The sequence below is a fragment of the Amblyraja radiata genome, chromosome 3 (genome assembly GCF_010909765.2).
Source record: "Amblyraja radiata isolate CabotCenter1 chromosome 3, sAmbRad1.1.pri, whole genome shotgun sequence".
In the NCBI taxonomy this organism is placed as follows: Eukaryota; Metazoa; Chordata; class Chondrichthyes; order Rajiformes; family Rajidae; genus Amblyraja; species Amblyraja radiata.
The window spans coordinates 33,759,690-33,774,665 of record NC_045958.1 but is presented as its reverse complement, the minus strand read 5'-3'; the positions used below and the strand labels follow the sequence as shown (position 1 = coordinate 33,774,665).

General features: G+C 42.7%; 1 protein-coding gene across 2 annotated transcripts in view; it reads left to right on the top strand.

The window, feature by feature from the left end:
• Positions 1-12,064: 12,064 nt before the first annotated feature.
• The window catches only part of trpm6 (transient receptor potential cation channel subfamily M member 6), a 128,012-nt gene continuing 125,100 nt past the window's right edge, over positions 12,065-14,976 (top strand). For both annotated transcript variants that reach the window (XR_004411346.1, XM_033017558.1), the window contains exon 1: positions 12,065-12,227. Coding sequence is in view for 1 of the 2 variants with exons in the window: in XM_033017558.1 (XP_032873449.1) it covers positions 12,225-12,227 (3 nt within the window). In the remaining variant the exon portion in view is untranslated. The remainder of the gene's footprint in view (positions 12,228-14,976) is intronic.

The following is a 14,976-nucleotide window of genomic DNA, read 5'->3' as shown; positions in this document are numbered from 1 at the left end:
ATCACAGCAAATTCCCAACTAAACCAATACTCAGCCATAGGCCCTTAATTGAATTAACTACTAATTACCTTGCCATTTTTGTTACCCCTGTGGAAAACAATCACAGTTTTTCCTGACACTCAACAACTAAATGTCACAACAATGCAGTGGAGCTTTTAGAAAAACCGCCATTGTGAAGCCGTTGAACTCCTATAGTCAAAGAAAAAAAGCCAATAAGATTCAACTCCGTAAAGAACATAGACATCGGAGCAGAATTAGGTCATTCGGCCTATCGAGTTTGCTCCGCCATGTGATCATTCGCTGAACTATTTTTCCTCTCAATCCCATTCTCTTGTCTCCTGCCCCATAAGCTTTGACACCCTTACTAATCAAGAATCTACCAATCTCCACTTTAAAAATACCCAAATAATCTTTATTTTGCATTAACTATGATATAGATCCTGCCTTAGTTGCAACTAACCAGTTACACTTGCATGATTACCAATTAATTAGAGCTTAATATTATGTTAGAACAGTAGCTGAAGTGATTGTAATTAAGAATATATCAATGATTTGGATGAGAACGTACATGGCATGATTAGCAAGTTTGCAGATGACGCAACAAATGGGCGGTTTTGTAGATAGTGAAGCTGGTTGTGAAAAATTGCAGCAGGATGTTGATTGGTTGAGCAGTTGGGCGGAGTAATGGTTGATGGAATTTAACACAGAGGTATTGCATTTTGGGAAGTCTAACATGGGCAGGACCTACACAGGGAACGGTAGGGCCTGTGGAGTGTTGTAGAGCAGAGGGATCTCGGAGTACAGGTACATATTTCATTGAAAGTGGCATCACAGGCAGGTAGGGTGATCAAAAAGGCTTTTGGCACATTAGTCAGAGCATTAAGTATAGCAGTTGGGAGGTCATGTAGCAGTTGTATAAGATGTTGGTCAGGTCGCATTTAGAATATTGTGTAAGAAGGAACTGCAGATGCTGGTTTAAACTGAAGATAGACACAAAAAGCTGGAGTAACTCAGCAGGACAGGCAGCATCTCTGAAGAAGGGCTTGAACCAAAACGTTACCCATTCCTTCTCTCCAGTGATGCTGTCTGTCCCTCAGAATTACTCCAGCTTTTTTTAGAATATTGCATTCAGGTTTGGACACCATGTCATAGGGAGGATGTTGTCAAGGTGGAAAGGGTGCAGAGAAGATTTACGAGGATGTTGTCGGGACTTGAGGGCCTGAGCTCTAGGGGGAGGTTGAGCAGGCTAGGACTCTATTCCTTGGAGTGCAGGAGGATGAGGGATGATCTTATAGAAGTGTACAAAATTATGAGAGGAATAGATCGGATATACGCACAGAGTCTCATGCCCTGAGTGGAGGAATTAAGAATCAGAGGACATAGGATAAGGTGAGGGGGGGGAAAGATTTAATAGGGACCTGAGGGGTAACTTTTGCACACAAATGATGGAGGGACTATAGAACAAGTTGCCTAAGGAGGTAGTTGAGGCAAGTACTATTGCAATGTTTATGAAACATTTGGACAGGTACATGGATAGGACAGATTTAGAGGTGTATGGACCAAATGCAGCCAGGTGGGACCAGTGTAGATGGAACATGTTGGCTGGTGTGGGCAAGTTGAACCTAAGGGCCTGATTATAAAAAGACTGACTTCAAATCCACATCATTCTGTAAGGTACTCTCAAAGATAATGGCAATGAAAAATCATGTTCTGGTCTCTATAGTACTGCTTACCAGGCCTGTTACTATTGTAACTTTACATGATGTAAGGTGGGAGTTTGGGAATGAGAGGCTATGTTACAAATAAACGCTTGTTAGTAAAATATCATAATGCTACAGTGACACTCCATTTCCAGAGAGTCCCATGCCTTTGGCTAAAATAAATGCTGTTAAATTCAAATCCTTGATGTGGATTCTAGGAACATTTGATCACAATATCAAAACCACTTTTCACTTAATTTAAGAATGGAGATGCAATGTATTCTGGATGCAAGGGGCTGGAATGTGGGGTAGGGTATTATGGTTGGCATTTACTTTCAGCTATTTGAGCGGTCAAGGGAACTGAAGGTCAAACTTTTAAAAATTAAACTTTGAGTCTGCATATATTTAAGGTAAATGAGCCCAGGCTCACCTGTAAAAGTAATTAAGCAAGTTACTTTGTAACACTGAGCAGCAAGATTATAATTTGATTTACTCCACGTGGCAGCAAGACGTGATTGATAGCACTGGATACTGCAATGTTCAGCTGTAGTACTGAACACCCACATTCCAAAACGAGCTTTGCCTTTAACCAAGCTGTTTCAGCTCAGTTACAACACTTATATCTATCTGACAATATAGACAATTGCCCAGATATCTCCTATTCACAAAAAGGACAGGTCCAAAACAGTTCATTATGCCCATTAATCATCAGTGTTAAAATGGAAGGTACCATTGACAATGCTGCCAAGTGGCACATGCTCACCAATGCCGAGCCTGGCCTTTGCCGGACCACTTGGTTTCAAACCTAATTACAGTCTTTGTCCGAATGTAGTCCATTATGTATCGTGTTTCTGGATGCAGGGGACTGGATTGTACATGTTTATGGGTGGCACATTGATGCTGTGATAGAGTTGCTGCCGTATAGCGCCAGAGACCTGGATTTAATCCTGAGTGGTTAGATCTGCTGCCTTACAGAGCTAGAGCCCCACGTTCAATCCCGGTGACAGGTGCAGTCTGTGTGGAGTTTAGCCAATTCTCCCTGTGTTCCATTCTCCACATGGGTTTTCCCCGGGTGCTCCAGTTTCCTCCCGCATTGCAAAGATGTGCAGATTTGTAGGACAATGAACTTCTGTAAATTATCCCTAGTGTTTTGGATAGAACTAGTATTAGGCTGTGGGCCGAGGAGCTTTTTCGTTCAGGTTCATGACCCGACTCACAGAACTACCTGAATTTTTAACATATTGTGTAAAAATATTATATAAATCATACCTGAAACTCGTCAAGAACAAAACCTGCACATTTTGTTTAAATATGAGAAAAACTTCCAATTTTCTGAATAGTAATTGTCCAATCAATGCACGTTTGACATTGAGGTCAGACGCAATTTGACCAATCCCGCGCTTTGTATTATGGTTGCTAGGCAGCGAGGACCCTGGGATCATGGCTGCCTCCTCATCACATCAATAGCAATAGCAAGGTTTCCTAGGATAAAGGTAATGCTAACCTTGCTGATCATTTTGTGTTTCAATTGATTTATCGTTATAAAGTTATGATGTGAACGGTTAAATAAAAATGATAATTAACAAATATACAGCTAGGATTAGGGTTAGGGTTAGGGTCAGGGTCAAATTTAGGGTCAGTGTCAGGGTCACGGTTAGGGTCAGGGTCAGTCGGTCGGTCGGGCTAGCCCCGACCTGGGTTAGATCGCCCGGCGCGGAGGAGATGGGATTCACCCCCGATGCAGGACCCTTTTCGCCCTGACGAGGAGGCCTGCCGCCGGCTACGGGAGTAAGATCGTCCCGTCAACGGAAGTTTAGAGGCCCCCAACCGCTGGAGGCCAAAGAAGGGAGAGATTTAACTTTTTTTCGCCTTCCATCACAGTGAGGAATGTGGAGGAGTCACTTTGGTGGATATTTATGTAAAAATGTATTTTGTGTGTTCTGTTGCTTTTTACTGGTATGACTGTATGGTAAATCAAATTCCTCGTATGTTACAAAACATTCTTGGCTAATAAAGTATGATTATGATGATGATTATGATAAGGAAACTACTCCAATGGACAACATTCCCTTCCATGAAGGAATATGGATGTGTTTTTTTGGCGGTCTGTCATCTTAGCCATAGGACATCACAGCAGGAACTCCTCGGGGCAGGCTCCTTCTCCAATAATCTTTAGATGCTTCAGCAATTACATTTCTTCCACTGTAACGTCACAAGTTGGGATGTTGATGTATGAATGTACAATGTTCAATTTCATTCATAATTTCTCAGCAAATGAAGCAGACAATTCCTGCATGCAGCAAGATGTAAACAACATTCAGGAATGGTCTGACAAGTAGTACCAACAAAGTCCACCTCAAACAATGAACCAGCTACCTTTGAAAATCAATGGTATTAATATTATTGAGTCTTTCACTGTCAATGAGGTTCATTATTGACCAGAAACTCAAGTGGACCAGACATCTATATATTCCCAGCAATGAGAACAGGTCAGAGGCTATGATGAGTGGCCCAGCCCCTGATTCCCCATGACCTTTACTCCATCTGAAGATAAATCAAGAGCCAAATGGTATACTTGTAACTTTCCTGAAGTAAGCAGACCAATTGATCAGTGCTCAATTCACCAGCATTCATTCACAGGCTACTCTGACTGGCATCTTACAACCCACAAAATTCTACCAAGAAGGACAAGGCAATAGATGCATGGGAAATTGCTGTGTGCAGATTCCGTTTTAAGTTGCACACAATCCAGGACTGGAAATATATCATCAGACCTTCTTTGTTGCTGGGCAGGGCCGGATTCAGATGAACAGAGGCCCTAGGCTATTCCACTTGTGAGGCCCCTCCCAATACCCCACCGCCACGACAAGAGGAAGATGGAAGAGTCCACCAGATTGACACCGATGTGCAGCCAAGCGTGGCCAATGAGATAAGGGATGGAAAGCTGCGCTTTTTATTTATTGTCTGTACTAGTGTCGAGTTATCGGCTTAAAACACTATTATTCTGAAATGGAGGGCAAGGAAAATTACTGAAGTGTTGTTTAGAGACTACAGTGCGTTGTGCCAGCATATGTAAGAAAGGCCTATGACAGTGTCAAAAACATTATACACCAGGCCCGTACGAAGCTCTTCAAAAACGGGGGGTGGCATGACAGGATTACAAACATTTTATGTGAAATAAGTGCACGCAGCGCATATCACAAGCGCAAAGCTCCATGACCCTTGTGGCCGGGGTCCAGGGCCCGCTTCAGGGCCTTGGAAGCTCTGGGGTTTTAGATGCTCTCTGGGGCATTCTGAGCCTTATTTTGGAGCATTTTTGCATCAAATTTATGACCAATATTTCAAAATGATTTTGGTTGAGTCAAGAGTAATGAGTGGTTGGAATGGGATGATTGGGGTCATTGTTGTATACATTTTTTTAAATCAAGAATTGAAACTGTCCTTGTTTTAATAATCAAGTGTACTGTAAAATGTTATGTAAAATGTTATAAAGGAGCATGCAAACACTGCAAATAAAATACTGTAATTTTTTGCAGTATATAAAACTTTTTTTTAGAAAATGTTTTGTGTGTTGATTTGATTGCCTGTTACTGTTCGACTGTGTTAGTGTGTGCACATTAAAAATATGATGCAAAATGAAAGTCGCAAACTATGGAATACATATTTTTCAGTATTGTTATCAAGGAAAAGAAAGCAGTTCCAATTGTTCGATATTATTCATATGGAGGAGAAAATATAATTGCTCTAAAACCTACCTTAATTTTGCAATCTCACTAAAGATAATCCCCTTTCCCTCTCCCCCCCCCTCCTCCTTCCCCTCCCTCGCCTTCCACCTCTCTCTCCATCCCCATCTCTCTCTCTCCCCCCTCCCCTTCCCCTCTCTCTCTCCCCTCACTCTCTCTCCTCCTCCCTCCCTCTCTCTCCACCCTCTCTCAACCCCCCCTTTCCCCCTCTCACATCCCCCCCTCTCTCTCCCTCACTCCCCCTCTCCCTCCCATGCAGCGAGGCTCCGATTCTGTGCCGCAGACACCGCAGCCCCCACCCCCCCCGCGGCCCAGAGAAATGGGCACTACCACAACGCAATATTCCACTACTTACCTGGAGTAGACAAGACGCATCGAGGTGATTGTGTGGAGTGCAAATGGAGCTCTGGACACGCACGGGGAGACACATCATTTTGCGTCGCTACTGCATAACCGGCTTTCCCCAACTGCGCAGGCGTTGATGGTCGCAATTTTTTTCCCCAAATCTTCCAGCGGGCTGGAACCAGAATTTTGGGTAATTTCCGTCAAAGTGGAAACGCTGATAGCGCTCCATTTTTTATTTCTTGGGATTTTTTTTACTCTGAGAAAAACACACCTTGGCCGGAGGCCCCCCAGATTTTGAGGCCCTACCTTAAGTTTGTGAAGCTTATACGTAAATCCGGCCCTGCTGCTGGGTATAATTCCTGGCACTCTCTACCCAGTAGCATGGTGAGAATGCATTCACCAGAAGGACTGCAGAGTTCAAGAACTCAGCTCTCCACTGCCTTCTGAAGCACTCGTGGTATCAATCATTCACTCTCATATTCAGGACCCAGATTTGGGTATGTTTCCTTACCAATCTTGTAATTCTCAAATTAATGGAGCATAGATATCTATTTAATTAAAAGTCTCATATTGACCACTTCCTGTCTGCGCTCTATATGGATTTTAGAAAAAACGCTACCATATATCGCTATGATTTTTGGCCATCATAGTCCTCCACTGAACAGGCCCTGAAGAATTTTCCCATCGATGAAAAATAAAAAAGTTATGAGTGTTTAAAAAACCTTGAGATCCTCTCGCCTATCAATCACTGCAATTAAGGTAACGCCCCTCCCGGGGAGGGGGGCAGGACTATAAAACCCCAGATGCCTGGACGTGACTCAGTCACTCTGCAAGATCGCGAGGGAGAGGCTACGACTCTCATTCTAAGCTGTGAATCAACTGAACTGTGAGAATGCAATGTACTTGCAATAAATGATTTGTTAGCCCTTAGTGACAATGCCATGAGTTGTTTGGCCTGCTGCCCTGCCTGTGCTTGAAACTGCAATGCTTTATTAAGTCCGACTGTGTTTGGAAGGAGTAAATGCTTTATTAGGCCCGACTGTGTTTGGTTCAAAAGTCCCGCTCATTTCGTGACTTCCGCTTAGTGAACAGGTCACGCTGATTGCGTAATTTCCGGTGAGTGCAGAGGTCATGCTGATTGCGTAATTTCCGGTAAGTGCAGAGGTCACGCTGATTGTGGAAGTTCCGCTGACTGCGGAAGCCCTAAAGTGGAGAGGCCGTGCTCAGCCATGTGAGTATTCAAGAAAGTTTACTGTCACATATATGGTGTGTGAGTCAGTGTGTGCGTGTGCGTGTGCGTGTGCGTGTGCGTGTGCGTGCGCGTGTGCGTTGCGTGTGCGTGTGTGTGTGTGTGTGTGTGTGTGTGTGTGTGTGTGTGTGTGTGTGTGTGTGTGTTCTCAGTGACTGAGCTGCCAGCCCAAGAATCCATTCGGCCCACAATGTCCAAAGCAGCCTTCTGGAAACCAGTCCCTTCAGCCCACACCACCATGCTAGCACTCCAGAAAGCCCCTCCCACTTGAGAGCAATATTGGAATTGGTGGAGAGGTGGAATATTGCGCTGGGGGACCAGCCCTCCCGTGTGAAGCTGGTCCCCCAGTTGATTAGTTTAGTTGATTATAAACCCATCATTGGAGTTGCAGTTTTTATCTTAATTGACAGAGTCATACAGCACAGAAATATGCCCTTTGGCCCACCGTCCATGCCGTCCATCAAATTTCCGGTCACACTAATCCTAAACTAAGTGTTTAAGAAAGAATTGCAGATGCTGGAAAAATTGAAGGTAGATAAAAAAGCTGGAGAAACTCAGCGGGTGAGGCAGGATCTATGGAGCGAAGGAATAGGCGACATTTCGGGTCAAGACCATTCTTCAGGGTTTACTAAGTGTTGTTAGGTTGAGGACTCCAGGATTTACAGCATTGTGGAAGGAGCAATTATAAATTTCTAAGTCAGCGTGGAATATGGTTTGAAGAGGAGCTTACGGGTGATGATGTCCCCTCCAAACCATGAGTTACATGAAACACATCACTATTATCATGCACCAGAGGCGAAGGTGTACATGCTGAAGGTGGTAGGTGGTACTCCCTCTATTCTTGCCATAGAGGGAGTACAGAGAAGGTTCACCAGACTGATTCCTGGGATGTCAGGACAGTCATATGAAGAAAGACTGGATAGACTCGGCTTGTACTCGCTAGAATTTAGAAGATTGAGGGGGGATCTTATAGAAACTTACAAAATTCTTAAGCGGTTGGACAGGCTAGATGCAGGAAGATTGTTCCCGATGTTGGGGAAGTCCAGAACGAGGGGTCACAGTTTAAGGATAAAGGTGAAATCTTTTAGGACTGAGATGAGAATTTTTTTTTTAACTGGAATTCTCTGCCACAGAATGTAGTTGAGGCCAGTTCATTGGCTATATTTAAGAGGATGTTAGATGTGCCCTTGTGGCTAAAGGGATCAGGGGGTATGGAGAGAAGGCAGGTACAGGATACTGAGTTGGATGATCAGCCATGATCATATTGAATGGCGGTGCAGGCTCGAAGGGCCGAATGGCCTACTCCTGCACCTATTTTCTATGTTTCTATGATTGAAGATGCTCTCATCAAGGTAAATGCAGGGAATTCCATCAGGCTCTTGACTTGATCTTTGCAACTGGTGGAAAGTCTGTGAGGTCTCTGGAGGAGTGGTGCTCTCTGCACGACTCCTAGCCTTTGATCTGCTTTTGCAAGCACAACTCAGTGGCAAATTACAATGGCAAATTCAGGACACTCAAGTATAAAGCTCAGCAATGCTATTTGTGTCAAAAAATGATAACCTTGCCTGTAATCCCCACATTTTTTAATCAATGAAAGAGAGTCCATAGAAACATAGAAAATAGGTGCACGAGGAGGCCATTCGGCCCTTCGAGCCAGCACCGCCATTCATTGTGATCATGGGTGATCGTCCCCTATCAATAACCCGTGCCTGCCTTCTCCCCATGATTCCACTAGCCCCTAGAGCTCTATCTAACTCAATTATCCTTGGTTCTGAAAACTACTGCTTACGTTTTTTTCCCCAATGAGCCAATGAAATTCACCAGTTAGCACCGGCTACAACCTACGAGAACCTACGAGAACCTTTGACCTCCTGGCAACTCACTAGCACCTCCTGGTGACCCGCCTACGGCACGAAAATTCTCGCTACTCTCCACGGCGGCTTCATTCTGGTCGCCGCTAATTTTTCAACATGTTGAAAAATTTGCGGCGACCATAATGAGGCCACGAGCAGTTCCTAGAATGCGGGAACTCCTCACAACCACGAAGGTGACTCCCCGGCAACCACCTGCGAACATGTGGCGACTGCATAGTCTCCTGCAAGTGGCCTAAAAAGTCGTCCAAGTGGGACAGGCCCTATCTAACTCTCTCTTAAATCCATCCAGTGACTTGGCCTCCACTGCCCTCTGTGGCAGGGAATTCCATAAATTCACAACTCTCTGGGTGAAAAAGTTTTTTATCACCTCAGTCTTAAATGACCTCCCCTTTATTCTAAGACTGTGGCCCCTGGTTCTGGACTCGCCCAACATTGGGAACATTTTTCCTGCATCTAGCTTGTCCAGTCCTTTTATAATTTAATATGTTTCTATAAGATCCTCCCTCATCCTTCTAAACTCCAGTGAATACAAGCCTAGTCTTTTCAATCTTTCCTCATATGACAGTCCCGCCATCCCAGGGATCAATCTCGTAACTACGCTGCACTGCCTCAATCACAAGGATGTCTTTCCTCAAATTAGGAGACCAAAACTGTACACAATAGTCCAGATGCGGTCTCACCAGAGCCCTATACAACTGCAGAAGAATCTCTTTACTCCTATACTGAAATCTTCTTGTTATGAAGGCCAACATTCCATTAGCTTTCTTCACTGCCTGCTGTACGTGTAAGCCAACATTCAGTGACCGGTGTACAAGGACATCCAGGTCTCGCTGTACCTCCCCCTTACCTAACCTAACCCCATTGAGATAATAATCTGCCCCGTTGTTTTTACCGCCAAAGCGGATAACCTCACATTTATCTGTATTATACTGCATCTGCCACGCATCTGCCCACTCACTGAACCTGTCCAGGTCACCCTGCAACCTCCTAACATCCTCTTCACTGTTCACATTGCCACCCAGTTTTGTGTCATAACCATATAACAACCATATAACAATTACAGCACGGAAACAGGCCATCTCGGCCCTACAAGTCCGTGCCGAACAACTTTTTTCCCTTAGTCCCACCTGCCTGCACTCATACCATAACCCTTCATTCCCTTCTCATCCATATGCCTATCCAATTTATTTTTAAATGATACCAACGAACCTGCCGCCATCACTTCCACTGGAAGCTCATTCCACACCGCTACCACTCTCTGAGTAAAGAAGTTCCCCCTCATGTTACCCCTAAACTTCTGTCCCTTAATTCTGAAGTCATGTCCTCTGCAAACTTGATCGTGTTGCTCCTAATTCCGTCTTTAAAATCATTAATATATATGGTAAACAGTTGAGGCCCCAACACAGAGCCTTGCGGCACTCCACTCGCCACTGCCTGCCATTCTGAAAAGGACCCGTTCACTCCTACTCTTTGCTTCCGGTCTGCCAACCAATTTTCTATCCATGTCAACACACTACCCCCAATACCATGTGCTCTAATTTTAGTCACCAGTCTCCCGTGAGGGACCTTATCAAAGGTTTTCTGAAAGTTTAGATACACAACATCCACTGGCACCCCTTCATCCATTTTACTTGTCACATCCTTAAAAAAATTCCAGAAGATTAGTCAAGCATGATTTTCCTTTCATAAATCCATGTTGACTTGGACTAATCATTTTACTGCTATCCAAATGCCCCATTTTACCTCTTTAATAATTGACTCCAGCATCTTTCCCACCACCAAAGTCAGGCTAACTAGTCTGTAATTCCCCATTTTCTCTCTCGCTCCTTTCTTGAAAAGTGGGATAACATTAGCTATCCTCCAATCCACAGGAACTGATCCTGAATCTATTGAACATTGGAAAATGATCACCAATGCGTCCACTATTTCTAGAGCCACCTCCCTGAGGACCCTGGAATGCAGACCATCAGGTCCAGGGGTTTTATCATCCTTTAGTCCCATTAGCCTACCCAATACTAATGAACATTTATTTCAGTTCCTCTAACCCCTTAGATCCTCTGTCCTCCAGTACATCTGGGAGATTGTTTGTGTCTTCCTTAGTGAAGACAGATCCGACGTACCTAATCAACTCTTCTGCCATTTCCTTGTTGCCCATAATAATTTCACCCGTGGCATAATAGTGGCATACGTGGCATAAATGGCATAATTTGAACCAACCTTAATTATTCCCTCCGTGTTATATCTCAGCTGGAAACTGGGGAGTTCATAATTGTTCCCAATCAGTCAGTAACTGCGTCAAATATTTATGCATCAATTATCAGCTTTCATTTTGGCGTTCTAAGTATTTTTTCCATTAGCTCATTTAGTTTTGATTTTCTATTTATTTTCTATAGCTACTAATTAAAATAAATTCATTTTATTTGATGGTCCTTTTGTAGAACTTCATCTAATCTATCTGCAAGCCATTTGGACATAACAACATCACAATAAAGCTCTAACCTTAATCTCTTTCAACGTATTCACCGTTTTCTTTCTTTTCAGCTGCCAATGCTCATATTGCACAGAATAAAAATTATGACAACTTGGATAAAGTTACAGATATTAGTTCAGGCTGTTTGCTTATGTTCATATTAAAGCTTTATAAATAATTTCCAATAAAATGTCCGAAGAAAAACAAGTTCTTTCTGGTTATTGAGGAATGCAGATATACCTGTATTTACGTCCCAAACCAAGGTGCTGTAGTTTAGTGGAGGGAGGAAGTTTTAACCTTTTGTATACTTGCTGCCCTTTGTTGGTTTTAATCAAGTGAGTCACCTCTGCATTGTAAACATTGTCAAAGCATCTTAGGTTCTTTTAAATGATAGATATTACAAAATAAAAATGGGATAGAGAAAGAGAGAAACAGCTGAGTATAAAACTGGGGTGCCTTGACAAACCAATGGATTACTATCTAAGTTCTGGAAGGGTTAAAGCATACCATTGGTTATGTCTTTGACACATGTACTTTTGAAAAAGGTCTTGTGGATTTAATGATAGGTAAAGCTGTTCTTTGTTTTACTGCTAATGGCTATACAATTTCTCCGAGAACTATTTCTATGTGAGAGAAAGGAGGAGTCTTTTATAAATGATTTGTTTTTTTCTGTTTCAGACCACATACTTCTGTGTAGCTCCGTGCTCGTAGGTGTTAAATCCAAGCAAATGCATGCCTTAGTATTGCAGCAGTACTGCAGAGTTTTGTATTCACCCTCCTCGGGAGCACACATCTTTTTAAAAAGCTTACTTCTTCAAGAATTAATAAAATTGATTGTAAAATATGGTAAGTCACCTTACTTTTAATGAAATAGATATTAATGTGTAATATCATCAATTTGTATTCACATATGTTTCATTAATGCAGTTGTTAATTCTAACTGTATACTTAGTGATAACAAATACAGCTTTTATGTTGAAACTAAAAGTATTGTAGTTTGAATTTTAAAATAAACACTGTCCTAAATGCCTGGTACAGGTCAAGTGCAATTTATTCTCACCAGCCTTGAGGAAGTTCTATAAGTGATTTTTAAATTGTATGTTATTGTGTGTTTACTTAATAGTGTAGTTAACTAAGTTAATAACATATTTACTTAATGTAATCATTTCTAGCATCTAATTGCATTGCTGTAAAATGGCAGTGTTTATCACTGACACTTAAGGGTAATTATTATAGCCTGAAGTATTTAAACTGTTCTCCATAGAAACACCTCCAATTATTTATCCCTGCGTTTACAGGAGTGGAAATAAGATTTCTCTTCCTTCAACGTATTAAACTGAGTAAAACTGCTTTTAATAGTAACCTTGTGATGGGTTAACCTTCTGGGACTGAAGTCAATGCATTCAACCTTAAACCAGACTAAGAACACATAATGATGTAGTACTTCAGTGGAAGTGAAAGATACTGTCTCACTGAATGAAATGTTAATCCGAGGGCAGTTAGTATCACATGAAGAAGAGCCTGTGTTAACCTAAAGCCCAAGTCAACAAATCTCTTTTAATTTATATTTTAAATAAATCATTTATCTGGTCATTCATCTCATTTGGTGTGTGATGTGCTTACGTTAGCTGCCGTGGGCACAGCAGACTGCAGATGCTAGAGCAGAAAACAAAAAGACTGGAAAAACTTAGTAGGTCAGGCAGCGTCTGTGGAGGGACTAGGCAGACGATGTTTAGGATCGGGATCTTTCTTCAGAATGATGGAGCAAGGGGAAGAAAGGTAGAAATGAAAATGTGGGTGGGACAAAGTCTGGCAAGTGATATGTGTAGGAGGGAACTGCAGATGCTGGTTTAAGCCGAAGATAGACACAAAAAGCTGGAGTAACTTACTGGGTCAGGCAGCATCTCGGGACAAAAGGTATAGGTGAAGTTTCGGGTTGAAACCTTTCTTCAGACCTTTTTTCATGCAAATGATAGGTGGATACATGTGAGGGGTGTACAGTGATTGGCAGATGGATGGAGTAAGTGAAAATCTCATCCCAACTCTTTTCACCTTCCTTTCAGACTTCATTAAAAAATAAAGCATCGGTGTAGTTGTTGGCAAAGTTAAGAATAAGGTGACATTTTGATTACTGTAGATGGTATAACCTGAAAAACATTGGGTGATAAAAGGACGATCAAGCAATTGACAACAATAACTTTGTCAGCCCTGTTTAAAGCCCACTTAATTTTCCACCAATCTCAATGGAAAAGAGTGGTGGGCTATAAATGTGACTAGTTTGTTATCATCCACCTGTGCTACTGCCATAGATGTATTTGACTTCTTCAGAATTTTGGAGAGTACTATAGAAGTGGCAAACATGCAATGGAAAATGATGCAAGAAAACCATCTCAAGACTAATCTTAAATACTGAAGTCCAGGATGTCTGCTATCCAGGACTAACTTATAACATTGAACACCGTAACACTTGGGGGTGGCGCAGTGGTAGAGCTGCTGCCTTTTAGCACCAGAGGCCCGGGTTCGATCCAGACTACGGGTGCTGACTGTATGGAGTTTGTACGTTCTTCCCGTGACCGTGTTGGTTTTCTCTGGGTGCTCCGGTTTCCTCCCTCACTCCAAAGACGTACAGCGTTTGTAGGTTAATTTGCTTCGGTAAAAATTATAAATTGCCCCTAGTGTGTAGGATAGTGTGATCGCTGGTCGGCGTGGACTCGTTAGGCCGAAGGGCCTGATTCCGTGCTGTATCTCAAAAGTCGAATAGTCTAAATCATTTGAGAGCAGGGAGCACTTTGCTGCTTATTTAAAACTCTGATTCACTGTGCAGCTCCTGGAGCGGGGCCTTACATCATCGCCCCGCGTGGCTTGGAATGGCCGCGGGACTCTGCGAGCGCACGCCGGGGGCTCTAACATCAAGAACCCGGTGTGCGACCTTGCATCACCCGGCGTGGCTTTAATGGCCGCGGGACAATTCGCTATCGCCCGCCGGGGGCTTTGACTTTGACTCTGACATCGGGGGGGAGAGTGCAGTGGAGAGATAAGTTTTTTTGGCCTTCCATCACAGCAATGTGATGGATGTTTATGTAAATTATGTTGTGTCTTGGGTCTATTTGTTTGTAATGTATGGCTGCAGAAACGACATTTCGTTTGGACCTCAAGGGGTCCAAATGACAAATAAATTGTATCGTATCGTATCGTATCATAGCAATTTGGAACCAAAACTCTCCCAAAAAAAGTCTTAAACATAGCTGCACCTCTTCTTGAGCATGTTTAAATAATACTACAGAAAGCCTCAACCTGCAGTATGAATCTATCTTGACTGGATGAGCAAGATTCCAAAACACAAATCATTGGAATGTATAATACTTACCAAAAGAGACTCTTTAATTCATTTAGCCCATATTGTTTTATAAAATCCATTTAGTTGTTATTCTCAATCTCTTTCTCTGTAGCTCGGACATTTTTTTTCCCTTTCAAGTACTAATCCAATTCCTTCTCATAAGACATTAATCTGTTTGCATCAACTTCTCAAACAATCCTTTCCATCTTAACCCCTTGCAGTGTGAAGAAGTATTTTTTCTCATGAGTGCTCTGCTCA